A 23,979-nucleotide genomic window follows, 5' to 3' on the forward strand; every position below is an offset into this window, starting at 1 on the left:
TCAGTCCAAGTAATTAATAAGTAAAGTCTTTTATGAAGGTTTCAGAGATTACAATAAACTTTCAAGTTTACTTAGCTTGTTGCGTTGAGATGACTCCAGTTCTTCTTTCCTAGGGGTCTGATTCTTGAAGCTGAAAATCTAACGTCAGGTCCTCACGGATGGTTTGAACTGAATAAATTGGAAGATTGTTGTTACAGAATGTTTTTACATAAATATATTTTCCACAGATTTTCTGGTATTTTAGTATATCATACATACATAACATTAATGATGCCGAAATTACATTGTTCTTACATAATATACAAGATTACGTCCGACTACATCAGAGGCAAGCTTTCGAGTCTCACATGCTGCGGAAAAAAAACAATATTCCAAAGGGCTTACAATTTTTCTTAAAAAATGAGTCCCTACTACATATCGTTACATTATTAATTTCGATTATTATTTCATAAATAAATCTGGAAATAAATATAGGAAACAGTACATGATTGCGTAATTAATAATAATAATAAAAGTAATTTTAACTGTACATTCTTAACAGTACTAGTCGATTATAACATCGAAAATAAAATATTTTATAAAGTAATTCCTTTCCATAAATTTTAGGTTGAAATGTAACATACTGTGTATAAAATTATATGAAAGTTTTCAGAAAAGCAACTAAGATAATATTGACCTATCCAAAATCCGAAAAAAATAATTCTGTTATCGACAGCTACTGGCGAGTAAAAGTAATGCTAGAGGAGGATGTTGAAAGGAGTATACTGGCGCACACTTGCATATGGTACCAGAATAAGATAAGAATATTAATAAATTAATATGAAACTAGTATACTATGAGCGATGAATGTCTCTGATAGGCTCGATAATGTGGATCGCTGACTTAGCGCGACCGCAGAGCCAAAGGTACTGTACTGCTAGTGTTGGAGTAAGAGAGTCCTGGGCTCACGGTTGTAGGTAGCTGTCTATGAGGGAAAGACAATGGAGTAGGCAGTTTGTGTGGTGTGCTGTGTGAAGCCACCAAGAGTTAGATTAATGTAGATATGTCAATATTGTTGCACTTGAAAGCAGAAGTCTTCAGGCAAATAAGGTAAAGATGTTCAATAATTATGATTTCTGTTTTTTGCCAGCACGTTAGTACGTATGAATTAGCTGATAACTGGTAAGTCTTGAGGAACCCCAGAATGTACGTAAACTGTTTTGATAAAAAGACTAGTTAGATATTTCATTTGTGTAATGCTTTTAAGATTTGTTAACAGAGCTATGTGTAATTTGTTGATTTGTATTTACGAGGTGCATTCAAGTTCTAAGGCCTCCGATTTTTTTCTCCGGAATGGAAAGAGATAGAAACATGCGCATTGTTTTAAAATGAGGCCGCGTTTATTGTCAATACGTCCCAGAGATGGAAGCACCTTACGGCAGATGGAATTTTACCACCAGCGGTGGGAATGTGAACTGTTTTAAATACTGAAAATGGCGACGTTTTCCTTACTTGAACAGCGTGCAATCATTCGTTTTCTGAATTTGCGTGGTGTGAAACCAATTGAAATTCATCGACAGTTGAAGGAGACATGTGGTGATGGAGTTATGGATGTGTCGAAAGTGCGTTCGTAGTTGCGACAGTTTAATGAAGGCAGAACATCGTGTGACAACAAACTGAAACAACCTCGGGCTCGCATAAGCCGGTCTCACGACATGATCGAGAAAGTGAAGAGAATTGTTTTGGGGGATCGCCGAATGACTGTTGAACAGATCGCCTCCAGAGTTGGCATTTCTGTGGGTTCTGTGCACACAATCCTGCATGACGACCTGAAAATGCGAAAAGTGTCATCCAGGTGGGTGCCACGAATGCTGACGGACGACCACATGGCTGCCCGTGTCGCATGTTGCCAAGCAATGTTGACGCGCAACGACAGCATGAATGGGACATTCTTTTCGTCAGTTGTGACAATGGATGAGACGTGGACGCCATTTTTCAGTCTAGAAACAAAGCGCCAGTCAGCTCAATGGAAGACAGATTCACAGCCACCAAAAAAAATTTCGGGTAACCGCCAGTGATGAAAAAATGATGGTGTGCATGTTCTGGGACAGAGAGGGCGTAATCTTACCCATTGCGTTCCAAAGGGCACTACGGTAACAGGTGCATCCTACGAAAATGTTTTGAAGAACAAATTCCTTCCTGCACTGCAACAAAAACGTCCGGGAAGGGCTGCGCGTGTGCTGTTTCACCAAGACAACGCACCCGCACATTGAGCTAACGTTATGCAACAGTTTCTTCGTGATAACACCTTTGAAGTGATTCCTCATGCTCCCTACTCACCTTACCTTTTGGCTTTTTCCAACAATGAAAGACACTCTCCGTGGCCGCACGTTCACCAGCCGTGCTGCTATTGCCTCAGCGATTTTCCAGTGGTCAAAACAGATTCCTAAGGAAGCCCTCGCCGCTGCCATGAAATCATGGCGTCAGCGTTGTGAAAAATGTGTACGTCTGCAGGGCGATTACGTCGAGAAGTAACGCCAGTTTCATCGATTTCGGGTGAGTAGTTAATTAGAAAAAAAAATCAGAGGCCTTAGAACTAGAATGCACCTCGTATGTTGGATTAATGAAGTTAGATAATATTTGCTGTTTAAATTTCATTGTTTGTGGATCAGTTGTGGGTAATGTAACTACAATTGTTAGAAGTTTTTGAAAAGCCAAACGTCACTTACACTATGACTTTGCTAAAAAAAAAAAACTGTGAGGTAGTAATTCAACATAATCAGTACCACCTCCCAGTCCAGGTCATATATTTTACACAGAAGTTGGATTTTCTTAAATGTTCTCGTTTAAGCAGCCAAATGAATTTCCTGTACATTTCAAGTATTATGGTCTGTATTCCACACTGCTGAGCCGGTAATTAGCGTACTCATATTTTTTATGAGAGACCAGAATATATCACGTTACTCCGTTGCTTCTCTAGAGGTAAGACAACGTAATTTATTTGTTTTGAACAGGGCCAGATGATTCAGTGCCTAAGGAGCTGAATGTATTTTGCAGTGACTTGATTTAGCTATTTGGTATTGGGAGTTGCAATGCACAATCGATTCGTGTAAAGTTTTACTAACAATAACACAGAGTAAGCACACCACTTGCACTTACAAAACGACAGTTCGACTTCTGTATCTATTCGAAAGTCCAGTCTTTCATTTAATGTAATCGTAAAGGTTCTTATTTCATTTTCTTAAAAAGAACGTTAGCATGTCACCTTACAACGTATATGTAAATTTTTCAGGCTCATTGGGGAGCGAGAGAAAATACCAATGAAGTGGTGTGTATCTATCCACAAAAAAGGAAAGAAGGAGCGTCCAAATAATTATAAGGGAATTAGTGTTGTTGCTTCTATCAGCACTATACTGAGGAACAGGTTGGAGAATGAGATTAGAGAAAGATGTGAAAGGAACAGGGAGGTTTTACAGTTTGACGAACTTGAATGGATCATATTTTTGGTCATAGACAAACACTTGAGATGGTGTATTGTAAGCGTCAAGAAGTACATCAAATATTCTGTATTCAGGAAAAGCGTATGATTCTGTACCAATCAACGGACTATGGGAAGCGATGGAGTATACAGTTTAAAGCACAACAGATACCCCTAATTCAAAGACTCTACCACCAATAGTACGCAGCAGTTAATGTAGGGAGAAAATTGCGTGAGACATTCCTAATAATGAAAGCATTTACAAAGGGCTGCAGTATGTCGCCGAACCAGTTTAAAATACGTATGCAGTATGCCATGGGAGAGCAAAATGAGGAGGTGAGCAAAATGTATGAGACAGGCAAAATACTCTCAGACTTCAAGAAGAATATAGTAATTCCAATACTAAAGAAAGCAGGTGTTGATAGATGTGAAATTAACGAATTATGGCTTTGATAAGTCACGGCTGCAAAATACTAACGCGAATTCCTTATAGACGAAAGGAACAACTGTTAGAAGCCGAACTCCGGGAAGATCAGTTTGGATTCCATAGAAATATTGGAACACGTGACGCAATACTGACCCTACGACTAATATTAGAAGTTAGGTTAAGGAAAGGAAGCCTACGTTTATAGCACTTGTAGAGTTAGAGAAAGCTTTTGACACTGTTGACTGGAATACTCTCTTCAAATTCTGAAGGTGATAGGGGTAAAATATAGGGAGCAAAAGGCTATTTACAAATTCTACGGAAACTAGAAGGCAGTTACAACAGTCGAGGGGCATGAAAGGGAAGCAGTGGTTGAGAAGGGAGTGAGAAAGAGTTTTAGGCTTTCACCGATGTTATTCAATCTGTATACTGAGCAAGCAGTAGAGGAAACAAAAGAAAAATTCGGAGTAGGTATTAAAATCCATGGAGAAGAAATTAAAACTTTAAGGTTCGCCGAGGACATTGCAATTCTGTCAGAGACAGCAAAGGACTTGGAAGAGCAGTTGAATGGAATGGATAGCGTCTTGAAAGGAGGATATAAGATTAACATCAACAAAAGCAAAACGATGATATAGAATGTAGTCGAGTTAAGTCGGGTGATGCTGAGGGAATTAGATTAGGAAATGAGACACTTAAAGTAGTAAATGAGTTTTGCTATTTGGGGAGCAAAATAACTGATGATGGTCAAAGTAGAGAGGATATAAAATGTGGACTGGCAATGGCAAGGAAATCGTTTCTGAAGAAGAGAAATTTGTTAACATCGAGTATAGATTTAAGTGCCAGGAAGTCGTTTCTGAAAGTATTTGTATGGAGTCTAGCCATGTATGGAAGTGAAACATGGACGATAAGTAGTTTGGACAAGATGAGAATAGCTTTCGAAATGTGGTGCTACAGAAAGAAAAACGCTGAAGATCAGGTGGGTAGATCACATAACTAATAAGGAGTATTGAATAGAATTGGGAAGAAGAGAAATTTGTGGCACAACTTGAATAGAAGAAGGGATCGTTTGGTAGGACATGTTCTGAGGCATGAAGGAATCACCAATTTAGTATTGGAGGGCAGCATGGAGGGTAAAAATCATAGAGGGAGACCAAGAGAGCAATACACTAAGCATATTCAGAAGGATGTAGGCTTCAGTACGTACTGGGAGATGAAGAAGCTTGCACAGGATAGAGTAGCATGGAGAGCTGCATCAAACCAGTCTCAGGACTGAAGACCACAACAACAACAACATGTATTGGAAAGGGGGAATCAGTCATGAGGAGGTGTGGGATTTCCCTTCCAGCTTGGTACTATCTACTCATTATTATTTGCCGATGTTCAGATACTGATAGCACAAAGTAGAGAGGACGTCAAATGTATGATAAAAAAGTTAATGGAAGTATTCAAACGAGGCGCTCTTGGAACAAATATAAGCAAAACAGAATATCTAGTAGTTTGAGGAGATGGAAGGTATACAGTACTGTCTCAAGGAACTATTTTTGCTGGATCGATTATCCATTCCTCGGGTACCTGTGAAGCAGATGTAGAGCGCATGATCCAACAGACACGAGGAGCCATTAAAATGCTAAATATTCTGTGCATCTGGGCCATATGGTTCTGTAACCATCGACGGACTATGGAATATGTAGGTGTAATGGGAATGGTCAGGAAGAGAGGTCTGACAGAGGTAGATTAAGATGGCCCTGATCGTGAACACTGGCGAGTGGGAATACAGGGAAATTTTGGAGAGTGGAGAAGACCTTAAAAGTAAGTAAGTAGAAAAACAGAGTATGGGAGACTTGAAATCCAGACTGAAGAGAGACTGAGTGCCCCTTCGAGCTGACACCATCATAGCATGACGCCCCGCCATCTCTGAAAAGGGTAAGAACACCTTGCACCAACAGCATGATGGGTCTGGATAGGCAGGTCAACTCGTTGTCTTTATGGAAATAATGATCGATCTCTCTGCCCCATCTATATGCATCCCTTCGCTATCGCCCTCTTTGCTTTGCAATTACTGCTTACTTGTTGTTGAACTTGGCGACAAGATAATGACAACAGAAAATCGGCGTAATTAAATTGCTACGCCCATCCACCTAAGAACCTTACCAACAAATGGTGGTTTAACAACTGTCGAATACTGGATGCAGTACTGTGTATAATGGGTGTTTAATCCCTTCAATATCGAAACTCCCAGTTATGGAATACATTATGAATATATTTTACCCCTTGACATTCCTTTCGCAGTTAATGAAGTCCACATCAACAGGTAAGTAGAAAGTGGAGTAATACACCTCAAAAGATATAGTCCTCATGGACCCATAACTTGTCGCTTTCTTTAAATTCCATTGCGCCACTTAAATAATCAGCACTAGCTCCTGAGGGCCGATCTGATTCCTTAGCTGTATCGGTCAGATGATCAACGCAAAAACCTGACGAATTCATCGATTCTCTCAAAAGTTTTTTCTCTGATGAGTCAGTATTTATGTGTAGATTTCATCATCATCATCTTTCTTTCAAGGATTAGGCTGTTGTCTGTTCCGAACTCATAGACAAAATCATTCTGATCTTTTTCTAGGTATCCTAATACCTCTTTTCTCAGTCGACTTGTCGTTCAGGATCTTTTGAGGAATTCTGTGACCCGGAATTTTCATAAGGTGTCGTATTCAGTCTTCACGATATTTCTGAGTTTTTCCGCTCATGCTGAAACTATTTATTTCTGTCTAATACCTTCGCTTCTAATCAAATTCTTCTTGTGCAGCCCATCGTTTTTCTTAGGAACCTCATCCCTGCTGTCTGAATTTCATTTCTTTTTCTTTTTTTGTGGTAAACCAGCTTCCGTAGGACAATACAGGAACCGCCATTACTTACAGAATGTCATGATAGTTTCTTTATTTTCTTTATGGCCCAATGTTCTGCTAATGGTACCACAGACAGCTTGTAATTTATGTATGTTATTTTCAATAAAAGGGTACAAAGAAAAACCTACAGCATAGCCTAAATAAGAGATATGAGACACTTGTTCTAAAACTGAATTATCCCAAACCATTTTTGATCTGACTCGATATTTTCCTTGGATTTCATAACTGAGGAAGAAAGCAGAGGCGCCTTATCTGGTAAGCTAAATAAAATAAATCTGTTCTTTTTCGAGCATAAATTGGTTTTTATTATTTTTAGATATTTTACAGAAATAGTACAAAAATGTATAAAATCAACATGCAACACAGATTATATTTACACGAGGAAGAAAATAAGAACAACTTCACCATTCTGATTCATTTGGTATGATAAGATAGCTCGTACCTTCAATGATAGGAATTTTGCTGTGTTATCATCAGATTATATCAATACCACACTCAAGAAAGTGTATTCAAAGGAATAATAACGTACAGTTATTGACATTAATATGTTAACATAACACGTCCGTCGTTACGTCCATTACAGGAGTACTATTTATATGCTCTGGAGCCCAGCGGGACATCTTCAGTAGTATCCATACCCATGTCCTAGTCCAGCGCCTCCCACAGCGGCCCCGTAACCTGAGGAGGAACAAATACAAGAATTAGCGTTGCAATGCAAAGAAGTTGTTAGAGCCTTCAACAAATCATCTAATACCTGTCACAGATCATATAGGACCATCTTCAAAATATTAGCCCTTCGGCATTTTTAAGAATATGCTTCACTGTACAGCTTAGTACGAAATGTAGCTAAGATACCGCGAGTCCGTAAAACCACAGACAAAGACGTTGGTATCACTTACCGATATAAACTTGAACAATCCGCTTTTCAAATACGTACTTGGTATCATTTACTGACATAAGTGTCAACAATCAACTTTTCAAATACGTACTAAACAAGACAATCTACAAACCGTCGTAAGTTTACTGCTGTTCGACTTGGCTTCCATTTGTTGCAGTACGTACATAGAAGAAACGTCTTGGCTCACTATCTGTATCAAATGTCACTCAGTTTCTCTTCTAAAAATCTAGAATATAGTTGACTTGATCATCACACAGTAACTTATTGAGCTGGCAAATAGCTAAAGGAGTGAGGCTCATAGATTCTGGTTTTCATTAAAGCCGTCCGTGCTGTCCATCAACGACAGGGTTTCACACGAAGAAAATAACACAAATGCTACGATGCGCAGGAGCTCTGTCTTGTTGGAAAATTTACATAGGCAACTTTTTGCTCAGTTTCTATCTCAGTGCGTGATAAATCCTGCCAGTGCTTATTTTAATTTGTCTGTAGAAGAAAATTCAGATACGAAATTCGAATAACATTACTTTTCGTGAAATTCAGTTTTTTTTTTTTTTTTTTTTTTTTTTTTTTTTTTTTTTTTTTTTGTAAGGGCTCTCATAATGTTGACATTGAGACACAAGAACTGTTGTAACGTTTGGATTGACTATTTATGACGGTCATAGTTGAGATGTAATACTTACTGGCTCGACCATTATAGCCACCTTCAGATGGTTTCAGAATTTTAACTCTGAAACAGGTTAACTTCGTCGCCATGTATGGTTGCCTCAGTACAGAAGTACTTGATTTGAAGATCAGGAGCTATACAGTAATCCAGCTGACAGTATCTGATGATGCCCCATAACGGTAGCAAGCGATAACCGCCAAAATTTAAAGCAGCTTTGGTTTTAATGAATAATCAGTCTCAGGTCCCTTTCACAAGTAGCTTAAGAGTAACACTATGCTAGGGTTTGTAATGAAATTTCACCAGTGATAAAACTATTCAGTCAATCACTCACATATGGCTGCTATAAATTAGCTGCCATAAGAGCGAGGTTGGGTGAGCAGCTCAGTGGAAAGAAGCTAGAGATCCATTCTAGAAAATGATGATTCAAATCCCCATTCGTCTACATAGATTTACGTCTTCCGTGGCTTCTTTAAATTACTTAAGGTAAGGGTCGAGATTGTCCTGTCGAAAGGGAAACATTTCCTTTGACATCACTCACTTCCCAACCGGTGCTTGAGATTTGTCTGTCTCGTCGTCGACAGATCGTGAAACCCTAATCTTGCTTTCTTTCTGTCTCACTGAAGCTTTGACGGTGTTCCATCAACTAAAAATAGACAAGTAGATGCGAAAAAAAGAAGGCTGTAAGTGCTGCGCTCTTTAAAGTAAGCATTGCAGTACATTTCCATCTTCACGAGGGTCCCTAAAACATCATACTCTTCCTGAATATACAGGAATTTATTATCCAGAATCCGTAACTACTATCTTTTCTTCATATTAGTGCATAGCTAGGATCAACCAGTAGCACATTCTTGTTCTTCAAACTTACTCCTGCATTGCATCCATCAAGTTGATAAGGGACTGAAACAGGGTTACAGACTGTTCCCAATGACTATAAATCTGTAAGTTGTCATTGAACAAGCAGTTAAGGAAACCGATGAGAAATTTTGGAGAGGAAAAGTACAGAGTCGAGGAATGAAAAGTTTCAGGTTAGCAGAGGCTGGAAAGAACTTTTAAGATTAGTTGAACGGAATGGGTAATGTCTTGAAAGAGTCTGAATATAAACAAAAGTAAAAGAAGGGTAAAGAAATATAAACAAATTAATTCAAAAAAGTTCAAATGTGTGTGAAACCTTATGGGACTTAACTGCTAAGGTCATCAGTCCCTAAGCTTACACACTACTTAACCTAAATTATCCTAAGGACAAATACTCACACCCATGCCCGAGGGAGGACTCGAACCTCTGCCGGCATCAGCCGCACAGTCCATGACTGGAGCGCCCCAAACCGCTCGGCTAATCCCGCGTGGCCACAAATTAATTCAGGTAATCTTTTGCTAACTAGATTTGGAAACGAAGCACTAAAACTACTACATGAATTCTGCTATTTAGGAAGCACAAAAACGGACGATGGGCGAAATGGAGAGGATACATAATGCAGGCTAGTAGTTTCAAGAAAAATGATTGTGAAAAAGGGTAATTTACTCACATCTAGTATAAATGTTACGAAGTCCTTTCGGAAAGAATTTGTCGAGAGTATAGCCTCGTATCGAAGTGAAAATTGGGCTACAACCAGTTCAGACAAAGAGGGAATAGAAGTTTCTGCAATGTGGTGCTACAGAAGGAGCCTGAAGATTGGATGGATCGATGAAATAACTACCGAAGAGGCAGGAATCCAATTGGGAAGTGAAGAACTTTAGGGCACAACAACAAGGGACCAGTTGACAGTACACATTCGAAAGCATCAAGGAATCTTTAGTTTGGTGATAGAAGGTATAAATTGTAAAGCAATAACAAGGCTTAGCTACGGGTTATGTAAGTTTCAGTGGAAGCCGAATGCAGTAGTTATGTAGAGATGAAAAGACTTGCACAGGATAGGCTAGCATGGAGAATTTCATCAAACCAGTCGGAGTCTCTCACCATGATCCGAGTGGTGCACGACGGGGTGGAAGCCGGACTTGTCTGCGTGGTACTTGACGGTGCGCACGCTGCCGTCCGCCTCCTTGAGCGAGTACTCGCCCGCCACCACGTCTCCGTCGCGGTGCTCCTTCTGGGAGTGGTGGTCCCCTGTGTGACCGTCAGACACCCCGTACTCGTACTCGTACTTCGGGTACGCCTGCGAAAGCATACAGTCATTTTAGTCACATTAAACTACTTCGTAATTTTATTTGTTGGTTGTTGATAAAAGCCCTGTGTTAGTCTAGTGTCAAAATCAGTTTAGACATGAAAACAGTTTTTCCTTCGGTATGTATCTCTGCAGCAAAGTGTACGCCGTTTTGAAAGTTCCCGGATAATTAGAACTGCGCGCTGGTCTGGGACTCGAAAGCTGCACCTTGTCTATCGCTGGCACCGTACTTAACGACTGAGCTATCCATGCACGATTCACAATCCGCCTCAGAGCTCGAATTTTGTCAGTACCTATCCCTACCTCATAGAAAATCTCATGCTTACATTGCTGGCCTTACCACCCTTGGAAGATACGAGGGCTATTTTTTATTTCAGCCTCCGATCAGTGGCCAAATGGAAATCACAGGGAAGATAAAAAAATTTATTTGCAACATTTAGCTATACTTCCCAGCTACTACACAGCCGCCACACCGACTTAGACATCTGCCGTAGCGTGGTACCAACTTTCCAGTACCCTCGTCACAGAAAGCAGCCTCCCGCTATTTTCGCCAATTCCCTACGCCGGTGTGCAGCTCGTAGTCTGTGCAAAAATGATGTACACATAACCAGCGGTTCAGGTGAGCGAAGGAATGACAATCACAGGGAGCCACGTCCGGGCTGGGTGGCGGGTGATCAAACACTTCCCATTGAAAACGCTACAGGATCGTCTCCGTTGCACCTGCAGTGTGCGTTCGAGAACTGTCATGAAGAAGGAAACACATCACAGTTACGTCACGTAAGCTGCACGAAATCAGGCGAAACCTCCCAGCAGGCACTTCACGCTTGGCGGGAGACACTGTTGCTCTAGACATCTTTACTCGTTCACTGAGAGCCCAGAACTGGAAAACGCGACGTGACCAGATTAGATGGGCATACTAGAGACTGAGCAATACATCTTCTTAAAGCTACACCGGATTTTCACTGTGGTACCAATTTCGCGAGCGAACGGTAGTTGTAAAAAAAAAAAAAGCCCTCTTAGAACTAACCAAACCTAGGGGTCGTTTTCAGACCTTATCTTTCACTGGGATGTACGCTGCTTTGAAACTCCCTGGCAAATTAAAACAGTTTGCATGAAATTTCTAAAGTATGTAAGAGATAAATTGTTAGAAGTTATGAGGATGACCCGTGAGTTTTGCGTGGATTCCTAAGACGTTAAACGTTCTAACCACGAGAAACAAGGATCTGGCTTTGAGGAAGTATTCAGCAAGGGAGTTCCATAAGCCCGTAAGTTAACAAGGAACCAACATTAATTTATAAGATGTTGAGCAACATTTGGAACACAGCAACAGCAACAAAATGTTCAAAGGTATGTGAATTCCTAAGGGACCAAACTGCTGAGGTCATCGGTCCCTAGACTAGCACACTGCTTAAACTATCTTATGCGAAGGACAACACAGACACCCATCGAAGGACAACACAGACGCCCATTCCCGAGGGAGGACTCGAACCTCCGGCGGGAGGCCGCGCAACCCGTGACATGGCGCCTCAAACTGCGCGACCACTCCGCGCGGCAGCTATAGCAACATGAGGTAATATTATTACAAGAGCAAAAGCAGAAGTTACACAAGAATATGGAATTGTTCTTGCCGGTTGCTACCTTATGTTCTTCTCCTGCTCAGAAAATGTATTTGAAATCTATAACCACACAATAAATCTTAAAAATTAACCTGAATAGTCACAACTGAAAAGAAATTCTTTTTTATATGAGGTTCTGTTTTAGAGAGAAATATTTTCAAAAATTACATAATAAACCTTTTTTTTAATCCAGACAGAGTAAAAAGCAGTTCACTTACACTTACAGATTGATACTCTTCGCTTTTGCGCCATAGTTAGTAAAAAGTGGAAATGATACTCCCATAGCTCTGGTGAAGTGTATTTCAGCATTCCTGTATAAGGCCTAATGGTACCCTCGTTACTTTAATTAATACTGAATAACTGATCTACAGGTTTGTATAGAATGTATATAATTGGCAGGCGATGTCGAAAGAGAGAGAAAGAGATAGAGAGAGAGAAAGCGTTTCTTCTGGAGGGAATGGAGGCGTGTGTGTGTGTGTGTGTGTGCAACCGTGTGCAAACTGTCAACCTGTTATGACACAGGTAGACTGTGACCCAAAGTATTTCCTGTTTTTTCCTAAATAAAATCAGTCGTCAACTGTGATATTGAAATATTTTCTGGTTTTCAACAGGTTAATTCGTAATTTTCGGAAGTTCAGTATTGGCATATAACATGGATTTTCCATTATTAAATTGGCCACAATAATTTTGGAATGTCTTGCTCAGAGACAGTAGTGGTCCATTCACAAGCACTGATAGGAATTGATGCTAGGGCGTTACCACGTAGTCCACACTGTGTCCTCCGTGACCGTGTCCGTATCCCCCATAGCCGGCGTGTCCCACGGTGACTGGGTGGGCGGGACCCACCACGGGACCCGTCTGGTGGGCGCAGGAGTGGGCGTGGCCACACATCGCCTGGTGACATGTGGCAGCCATCACCGCCAACAGCAGAGCCGACACCACCTGCAGGAATATGGCGTTTTGTAGGCAGCAGCAAAGCGACTTACATTAGCGAATGTATGAATGAACATACGACGTCTATAAATCATTTCGTGCACGACAGTAACATGTGCTAGTAATGTTAAATATGAGGTACGGTTCGAGTTAGTATCTAATTGCTAAAATTGAGATACTTGTACAGGGTAAATCAGCAATCGATGGACAAGCTTTCAGAGGTTGTTCACTGATACTTTATCAGTATTTTGGCTTAAGGTATCTACGGTATCCGGCAGCTCGTTACAGAGTAATAATTTTATTATGATTTATTCGGTTTGTTAGCACCACCAAACTTGTGTATGTGGACATACTTTCACAGCAGTGAAGAAGATTGTAATGTGCAATAACCAAAAGGTACAACACACAACACAGAGTAATGCAACAACCGTCAGACGAAACAAATACGCTTTTGTCACAATAATTTCAGTCCGCTCTCTCAGTGTACAGTACAGCACGTATTAAAGGAAGAACCTTCCCTTGCCGGTAATGCCGACTATTACGATCAAAACTGAGTGCACATAGACGCAAAATGACTGCCTTACACGCTCAATAAATCCATTAGTTTTTACTACTTCTGCGGCTGCGATAATCCCAACCAGGTCCGTGTGAGTATCGACTGGATTCTCGTAAACTATGCTCTTCACATTCCTCCACACGTGGCCCATTAGTGGTGATCGAGACTGCAATGAAACAGCACCACCGTGACCATTCAGTTGTCCTTCAAACTGTATTTCAGTGTCGTTCCTAACATCGAGTGCAAGGTGTGCCGCCGCCCGTCACGCTGAACCACATACGCCGCCGAATTCCCAGCGGCATATGTCGTTAGTGTGTACTGTTTTCAGTGCAACACATGCAAGCATACCACGTGTGATCTAGGAGTAACTACTATGATTATTAATGTTCTAATCCTGGGTTCTAATCCCCTCCAGTGCTTAACTATTGGTTAAATATCATCAGCAATGGCTGCCGGAGACTTCTGGAATAATTAATCACTCTAATTCGGCCAAATGCCTTGTCAAAGAGAAGCGGACGCAGGTTCAGGGCACTCTCTTACCCTTGGCGTGCGAAACTGCCAATAAAGGGGGAAGAATCGGCAATGAGCAACGATATGAGGATACCTAAGGCAAGGGAAACCATTGCATTAAAGTCACATTATGGGCATTCACTCCACGCGTCGCCTGAACTTGCATAAGTGTCTTCTTGATCTCTCCATTGGCAAATGATTCCGGACTAGTCTCTCATTCGGATCTTCGGCACTGTGCTGCCAAGGGAGAGTTGATCACCAGAAGATCCAATAATCAACGAAACGATAACATTATACGAGTACGGGCGTGCTATGTGAGAAATGTGGACTTGACAGAGAAACTAGAAAATCTGAAAAGCTAAATCCTTAGTCTCAATCTAGATATAGCAGGGCTCAGGAAAGTGAAATAGAAAGAAGACAATCATTTCTGGTCAGATGAGATAAGGGCAACATCAATACCAGCAGAATGGGAGTAGGATTCCTTAAGTATAGGAAGTAGGGCAGAGAGTGAGCGATTGTGAACAGCTCAGTGATAGGATTGTGCTCATCAGAATCGATAGCAAACCGACACCGACAACAATAATCCAGGTATACATGCAGCCACTGCAAACTGAGGATGATGAAAGAAAGAAAATATATGACGATGCTGAACTGGTAACTCAACACGTAAAGGGAGATGAAAATCTAATAGTGATGGAGAATTGGGATGCGGTTGTAAAGGATGCAGCAGAAGAAAGAGTTAAGGGCGACTATAAGCCTGGTACTATGAATGAGAGAGGAGAAAGAATAATTGATTCTGCAATAATATTCACCTAGAGGATGTATACTTGGATAAGGCCGGGAGATACGGGAAAAATTTTAATTAGATTAAATCACGGTCAGACAGAGATTCCGAACTCAGATATTGGATTGTTAAGCGTATCCAGGAGAGGACATCGACTCAGATCACAATTTAGTAGGCTAGTGATGATTAATCAAGAAAAATCATTGCGCGGATAGTTCCAACGACAAATATTAAGCCAAGGTTGAAGTCTCGTTTAGCAGCAATAAAACTCGTAATGAAGACCCTGATTCATTACCGCTGAGCGCTAATCATGCAACAAGCATCTCAATGGGTAGTAGTAGATAAAGTATACTGACACAAAAATTCAAGAAGACATACGTTTAGTTCCCAGTACACAAATCAGATGACACAGTTGGTCAACCTTCCTGCAAAGCAAATAGCTACGTAAGCTGATTAATACTGCTCAAAAAGGAGTAATCTAAAGAAAAGCAAAAAAAAAAAAAACAGATGTAACTAACACAAATTTTATTTCTCAGTGTCATTGTGAAACAGTACGGCAGTGCTGTCGTATGAAAAGACAAAACAACATATCAAATAAACTTCTTTACCTTGAAGACATCGATCACATCATCTGCCTATTTAGTACATTTCACAAAGAGGTGGCACCCAAATATCGCAGTTAGACATAACACATAGAAACGCGCTGCCGTGGAAATGAGCAGCCGAAAACCAAAAGAATCTCATCTCCCATATATTGCTTTTTACACCTATTGATCGACGATGGAAGGGAAAAAATACTTGAACACTATAGATAAAATTTCACTACGAGTGATCAAGCAAACAACGCACACTGATTGCGGTTGCCAAACATTATAGTGATAACTCACTTTTAACTTCGTTTCGCCTTGACGACATAAAATTGTAAGTAAAATTACTATTCCTTTTGAAAGAAACGTCGCTGAAGTATTAGTTGCCCACATTCTTTTCTTATACAGCTTCTCAAGAAATAAACTCATCGAGTAGGTCGCTATACAGTGCACATCATAGATTCACTAAGAAGACACCGAAGTCATGTAACAATATAGACACAGAATTTCATGGGAGCCAAAACAGTAAAAGAAAACGCTTGGTACTACAAGTTTACTAAAGTCACTCCTACTGTCTGTTACACCTTGTGCGAAACCTGAGCGCAGTCAGAATATCACTGGACAGTTACTGTGATTCAGGACGTTCTCTGCTTTAAGATTCTGCTTGTAAGACCTAATACCTGCAGATTTAAAGAAAATACAAGAATACGTGGGTTGTACACAGATGTATACACTGATCAGCCAGAACATTATGACAGCCTACCTAATAGCTACTATGTCCGTCTTTGTCACGAATAACGACGGTGACACTTCGTGGCATGGAAGTAACGAGGCCTTTGTGGGTCGGTCGAGCGATTTGGCTTCACATCTTCACAAGTCGCCTAATTCCCGTAAATTGGGGGGAGGGGAGGGGGGGAGGCGACTAGCTCTGACGCCATGTTCAGTCATATCCCAGATGTGTTCGGTAGGGTTATGGGGCCAGCACGTCAATTGGAACTCGCCAGTGTGATCCTCGAACCACTATCGCGCTGTTCCTGGAACTCTGTTTATGTTACTGAAAATGCCACTGCAGTCGTAAAACATGAAGTCATGAAGTGGTCTGCAACCAGTGTACGATACTCCTTGGCCGTCATGGTGCATTTGCACGAGCTCCACTGGACCCATGAATGCTCACGTGTATGTTCCTCATCCCATAATGGGGCCTCCGCCAGCTTGTCACCGTCCAACCATACAGGTGTCAAGCAGCTAATCCCCTGGAAGGAGGTGGATTCGCAAACTCCAATCGGCATGATGAAGAAGGTATTCGGTATTCATCAGACCATGCAACTCTCTGCCACTGCACCAGTGTCGCTGGCATGTACCCATTTCAGTCATGGTGTTGACATTGGTAGATGCGTGGGTCGTCGGCTGCAAAAGCCCATCGTCAGGAAAGTTTGGTGCACTGAGTATTCAGACACACCCGTTTTCCGCCCAGCGTTAACGTATGATGTCAGTTCCGCCACAGTTTGTCGCCTGTCCTGTTTTCCAGTCTGTCCAGCATCCGACGTTCGAAATGTGCAATGAGGGATGAACGCCCAACTTCACGACGTCTGGACTTGGTTTCACCACATGTTGAAGACCCTCACCATAGCACTCCTCGAACAAACGACAAGCCATGCAGTTGAAGTAATGCTCGTGCCGAGCCTACGGGATATCGCAATCTACCGTCGTCAAACTCTGATACATCGCGCGCCTTCTCCATTCTACAGACCGACAGCATGCTTGATAATACTACATGCATCGTAGGTGTGTCTGACTCGCCAGGTCACGCTGCTACTGCCTGGACAGGTTTATATCGATAGTAGGTGGGTGGTGATAATGTTCGGGTGGATCAATATAATTTCTATCCGCCCCTGGTAGCTGAGTGGTCAGCGCGACGGAATGTCATGCCTAACGGCCCGAGTTCGATTCCTGGCTGTGTCGGAGATTTTCTCCGCTCAGGGACTGGGTGTTGTGTTGTTCTTATCATCATTATTTCATCCGCATCGACACGCCAACTCGAAAGACTTGCACCAGGCGACCACGTCAACTCGACGGGAGTCCCTAGTCACCACAAGGCATTTCCATTTCCAATGCAATTTTGTAATTTACACCGAGCGAGGTGGCGCAGTGGCAGCACACTGGACTCGCATTCGGGAGGACGACGGCTCAATCCCGCGTCCAGCCATCCTGATTTAGGTTTTCCGTGATTTCCTTAAATCGCTCCAGGCAAATACTGGGATGGTTTCTTTGAATGGGCACAGCCGACTTCCTTCCCCATCCTTCCCTAATCCGATGAGACCGATGACCTCGCTGTTTGGTCTCTTCCTCCAAACAATTAAATCCAATGTAATTTACATTTCTATGGGAATATCCTATGGCGAGAGTGGTACTAATTTAGGATCGTGTATGCGTTATAAACAAATATTGTTACTCCTCTCTATATCGAGGAAGTATCTAAATTAGGAACATGTATATCCGAAGAGAGGCCTAAGATCGGCAATCACCTGTTTGTAGCATATGCTGATTCGATTTTATTTAATACTTTTCTTTCATTGCCATACTTTCAAGTAGAACTGATAGTTTAACGCGGACGTATTATGGCAAAGCTGTCATAGAGTTCTTAAACTACATGTAGTTGTGTAGCAACGCCAAATCAAAGACAGATAAGACAACGGTGATGTAAAGAACTGTCAAGTGGAAGAAAACGGAGCAGCTATTACCAACAGCAACATGTCATTGTTTGAGGGAAATAACTCCTGGGCGTTCTCCTAGCGTTAGGAACATGAGGTGTTCACGCGGACGAGTGTGAAATGTAACAGTTGTTGCATTGATGTCAATGGAGCTCACCTGTCCATGAACCATATTTGTCCCCAGTGAGGTACTCTGTCGGTTGCTGTGAGCGAACTGGTGCTGCTATTCTGAATTCGGAACCATTTATAGATACGACCGTGGCACAGTCTGCGTAAGTCCTCGTAAAAAGCGTCCGCCTCACTTTTTCCGTCCCTGTCGGCACCTGCTATGCTGGGTCGGCGCGCTGCCGTTTCTTGCGGGCGATTAGCAGAGTTGTCAACAGCAGCGGCGAAAGCTCGCGAGTTCTGGGCGACCAGGTGACTCAATCAAACCGTGCCCCGGACTCAGTTATGACTTGAAGTACGAATTAACTGACTTCCGGCACTTGTGCATACACACTAGAACGATTCGTGTCGCAACGTCTGGTGGAATGCTAGGCACACGAAATATTGAGGGCACCTCTTACCGTTATTACAACGACGGAAATGGAGGGTGTTCCACAATGAACACTTTGACCAAACGATACTACATTACTTCCATGCCTACGGTAAGTGTTAAATTGAAATTTAGTGACCACAGGGCCTTATTTTCACTTATAACATTATCGGAAATTTTCGTATGGAGATCTCAGAACACTTCCACATGGGTTTGGGGAAAGGCAAATCATTGTCATGAGGGACGAGGGAGCGTTATAACGCCAGATCATACAGACAGATGTCTGTAGTGCAACAACTGAAAAGCAGACGGTGGCGAGATATGCTCAGGACGATAGGCAAGAAGAGTAACCAAGCTCCCTCAGGAAATAATACCTACTATCTTAAAATCGTAGGCTTATTCGGCTGTCTCTGAGGAAGGGAGAAAAATAACAGCTGAAATCCGCGATAAGCCAGTGCTTCACAACGAAACGTCGGGAATAGGGTACTAGAAGCTAAGTTACGATCTCGAGTTATCCGCCGGCACCACACCACAAACAACAGAGACTTGCAGGGTATAGAGCCAGAGCCAACGGGGACACTAGTGGCAGTCTACGGCGTTCAGCGACGCTTTTCACCCCTTTTGGCCGTTCCATGGTTGGATATGCCACTTCCCATCAGATCAGAGCAGTTAAGCCGACACTTTGATGGGGGACTCCCAGACCACCATGCACTGTTGATCTACAGAGATGTATTTAGCGTCGTGACGCCACTTGAGGACTCACTTGACTCATCAGTAGCGACTCCAGGCTGCGAAAACTAACAATGGTCGGGAGAACGGTATGATGAACTCACCACCCTCCATCTCCGCATCCGATAACACCAGTCAGCTTAGGACGACACGAAGGTCGGTTGGTGCCGTTCCGGCTTCTGAGGACTGCTCGAACGGAATTCAGATTTTAAGGTGGTCAGATCGACGCCAAAGTGTCCGTATTGACAAACAGAATGCGATTTTTTAGTTGTGTACTTCTCCGTCTCCTGGAATCATACTGTGGGGTGCTGACGGATATGACGACAAAACTGATGGGGCAGTTGCTGAATGGATGCGGTATTCTCATCAGAATGGGGCAAGGATGGTAAGTCCTGTTGTTGCATATGCTAACATTAACTCACTCTGGGGACGATTGCTATTAAAACAGAAGTAGTATACTTCATAATTCCAGGATCGCTTTAGTGGATCATTTATTCAGATTCCTGGTTTCAGCAAACTATGTTGCCATCTTTGGATCTGCAAAGCATAAACCGAGTGACCACAAAACTCGATGAGAGATACCTGCATAATACTTTAACAGAAGAGGATCCATAATGTAACTTACGCTCTACACTTCAAAGAATCTGGTACATTAGTCTGTGTCTCTAATCAATAGACATTCCATGAACATATATCGGCAGTAAAACGATCATTACATAAAATATAATACACACTGTACCAAGAATACATGCTCATGCTCTCTTAAAAACTGGATACAGACTGATTGGTTAGTGAACGTGGCACATATCACAATCAGCTATAGCTGGCACTATAGTAGTAACAAAACTGATTCATAGCGTTTCGTTTAAAGTATAATCACGAATATATGTCCTCATGCTTGTTTTGAATGTAATTGTACAGAGAATGATATAAATCAGGGTAATTTTTTAAATAAAAAAGCAAATTTTTAATTTTTTTAAAATCATAACTTTACAGTTCTTTCTTAACCATAAAAGAGAGTGATGCATATCCATAATTATCATTTAATGTGTGTTAAAGAAGACAAACAGATGTAGAGAGCAAAGTAGTTCGTACTGAAACTTATAAATATATTTCTAGAAAGGCAACATGAAAATATTTTACAACTTTAATCTTCATCTCCTCAGACAAGTAATGTATGCTATACAAATACCAACAGTACAGTATAAATTCTAAGTACAACGAAATTCATTGGTTGATGTCTTGGTGACTTTACACAACTGTAGACACCAAAAAGGACACTTTGTCACTTATGAAAATCAAGTATTCGTTGCTTTACAAAATTTATTCCTACAAACATCAAACATAACTTACAACATTGAGTTCGTAGCTTACAACTCATTGTTTAGGTACTAATTTGGTAAACGAGGGCTAGATAGAAGCAAAGGAACAAGGTAGTAATAATAAACTAAATACCAGTATGAAAACAACAGTACATACTCAAGTGTTGGTATCAAGTATACGTCAAGAAACCACTATGTTCTATTTGAGGGTGCAGCGCACAACAAGCAAGAACACCTGGACGGAATGAAACCATCATTAATTGCAGCACAATGTTTAGCTCATGCTACATTTATGCCTTTCCTACCTTTTTCAGTACACCATAAAAGGATAATAATGCTTTGTACATACAAAAAGAGAAAACGCAACACTCCTTAAGCTACAGAAAGCGTTGTACAATATTAAATATTGGCAGAGCACTATAAGTGGAGTATGATATCCTCATATAATGTGTACAGTAGACCACTACCGGTCCAAAGCTGAATGCAACAAGAGGAGCGAAACCTTTCGTGTTATGGGACGAATGTAGTATGCACTGTCTTAATACACATATATTATAGACATACAGAGTATTGCTTGAATCAATCTGTAGTGTGTATGCTTTCGTGACCTTGTTGTGTTCTAAGTGCCAGTTAGTATAATTTATTCTACTGCATAACGGACAGTGACTATCAATGATATTCCAGTATGCAGTAAATAAATGTATCAAAAAGAATAAAGACACACTGTAACTAGATGTGCCACCATTTATTATTATGTAGCTCGATGTCTACATGATGTAAAACATAAGTGTATAATGTTGTTGGCATTAAAGGTTTGCAAAAAAAAAGCATAAAACTATTTATAAAAGGCTAAAATTATAAAAACAACCACCAGACAAAAAGTGACCAACTATTTCTCTGTATAACAGTATATATCCCACATCTACGTGGTTTCTGACATAAGTGCATAACAGTATTAGTACTTATGGTCTCGATACTAAAATTCATTAAAGTATGAAGGATAGAAAAGCATCCATCTAAAGCCTAAACATGTAAGGTAGGTCACAGAGTAAACTATTGTGAACAGTTTAGTGACTGAGTTCTCCTCGTCAGAATCAATAGCAAACCAAGGCCAACAACAATAGTTTAGGTCATAAGCAGATGATGAAGACATGCAGAAAGTAAGTGCGGATATTGAAGGGGGAATTCAGAGTAGTTGAGGAAGGACTGGAAGATGGAGTTGTGGTAGAGTGTGGGCTCAGTAATAGGAATGGGAGAGGAGAAAGACAACTGAATTCTGTAATAAATTTCAGCTAGTAATAGCGAATACACAGCTCAGAATCACAATAGGAGGAGGGGGGAAAAAGCTCGAATTCTAAAACGTACCCAGGAGCAGATATAGGCTAAGACTCATTTTAGGAAGAATGAAGAGAATGAATTTGGAAAGAAGTGGTGTATTGAAGTGATAACGATTAATGAAATGAGTCTGAAGATCTCTAAGGTTGTTAACTGATAATGAAGACCACCGAAGAGTAATGGACATCTCTAAAAAAGATAATCACAGAAGTTGACACACATAGAATGAAGGTAACTGCGAAGAAACCTTGGAAACAGAAAACATACTTTAATTTATTGGCGATAGGCAGAAGTTTAGAAATGTTCAGGGAGAGATTAGAATACGACAATATAAGCTAATAAGGAATGAAACAAATAACAAATGCAAGGAAGCTATGGCGAAATGGCTGCAGAAAAAATACGAAGAAAGGGAAAAGAATAGATCGTTGCAAGCACTGATTCAGCAAATAGAAAAGTCATAACAACCTTCGATGAAATTAAAAGCAAGGGTGGCCACATTAACGGTTGTAAGTAGCCTGTTCATATATTTCTATGTTGGCAGCGCTCTAGACTGCATTAATGCCACTGACAGCGCTGTGCTCCCTCTGTAAGAGACCATGTGGCTGGTCGAACTCGCAGTTAGAGGTTAATAGTTGGCAGTGATGGAGGTTAGCAGTGCTAGAGCGAGGGACGGTCTGGACGTGTGTCCATCACGGAGATTTAGTATTGGTTGGACATGGATTGCAAAATGATGATTGATATATTTGCTAAGGCTTGGATAGTGGAATTATTGACGATTATATAATTTTGGTACTGGATGTCACATGATTAAGGTAAAATTTGATGAATACATTGTTTGCTCAGCAACAAAAGCTTTCCTTTGCTAAACAAATTCATATTAGTAGTTAAAGCCTACAGTGGTTACAATCTTTTTATTTAGGTGACTGTAGTTGGTGTCTGCTGTATTTGCTGTAGTTCATGTTATGAAGATTAAGTTAAGTAGTTTTAATTCGACATGGTACCACAGTACTATAGATTTTAATTTTAATGTTGACTGTGTCTTACTCTGGTATGTTATAGTAATTTTATGCTTCTGAAGAAGGCTAGATTAATTTAGCCAAAACCGGCTAAAGTCCAGAAAATTTGCGCAACTGAGGCTGATCCATCAAAATATTAAACACTGAAGTCACATGCACAAGTTAAAGGTTGGCCACAAAATTACAATACACCTGAACGACAAAACTTAAATGCCACTGAATCACACAGAGCACACGCAACAAAGAGAAAAAATTACCGAGAGGGATATTCTGAGGGAGGGGAGGCCTGATTGGAGGGAAAAGAGGAAACAGGAGGGGGGGGGAGGGGGACTGGAGAGGATGGGAGGAAAATCAAGAGGGTCGGAAGGCACAACAAGGGGCAAGAGATGGAGATAGCAAGTCAAGAAGAAGCAGCGCAAAGATGCAGAAGGGGTGCTCTGCTAAGAATTTGTACTACTGTGATGAATGATCAGGACTGTCTTTATGGACTGTGATAACAATCTTCGATTTTAAGCAACATTGTATCAATAAGTGTGTGCATTTGATATCTTTCTTATTGTAATTATGAAAAAAATTCTAATGATTATTGGGCACTGCCAAAAACAGTTTGTAAAATTTATTGTGTGGAGCTTTGGGGTTATGTAAGGAGGCTGTTTAGGCTTTTATGTTGGTAACGCCACGTAGCGCTCTGTATGAAAATCACTGACTGTGCTGTGTGCAGTCTGTGGCTGTTGGACTCACTGTTGGAATATTCGCTTGTGTAATGTTGGACTGTTGGATGTGAACAGCATGTAGCGTAAGGCTGTTGGAGGTGAGCCGTCAGCAGTGGTGGATGTGGAG

The 23,979-nt window shown here is 41.1% G+C and overlaps 1 protein-coding gene across 1 annotated transcript in view; it reads right to left on the minus strand.

Moving 5' to 3' along the window:
• Window positions 1-7,361: 7,361 nt before the first annotated feature.
• LOC126285398 (cuticle protein 8-like) overlaps window positions 7,362-23,979 on the minus strand; it is a 48,343-nt gene continuing 31,725 nt past the window's right edge. The window contains exons 3-4 of the mRNA XM_049984742.1: window positions 10,301-10,496; window positions 7,362-7,462 (exon numbers count right to left, since the gene is read on the minus strand). Of these exons, the coding sequence (XP_049840699.1) occupies window positions 7,407-7,462; window positions 10,301-10,496 (252 nt within the window). The 3' untranslated portion in view covers window positions 7,362-7,406. The remainder of the gene's footprint in view (window positions 7,463-10,300; window positions 10,497-23,979) is intronic.

This window comes from Schistocerca gregaria, chromosome 8 (genome assembly GCF_023897955.1).
Source record: "Schistocerca gregaria isolate iqSchGreg1 chromosome 8, iqSchGreg1.2, whole genome shotgun sequence".
Taxonomy (NCBI): Eukaryota; Metazoa; Arthropoda; class Insecta; order Orthoptera; family Acrididae; genus Schistocerca; species Schistocerca gregaria.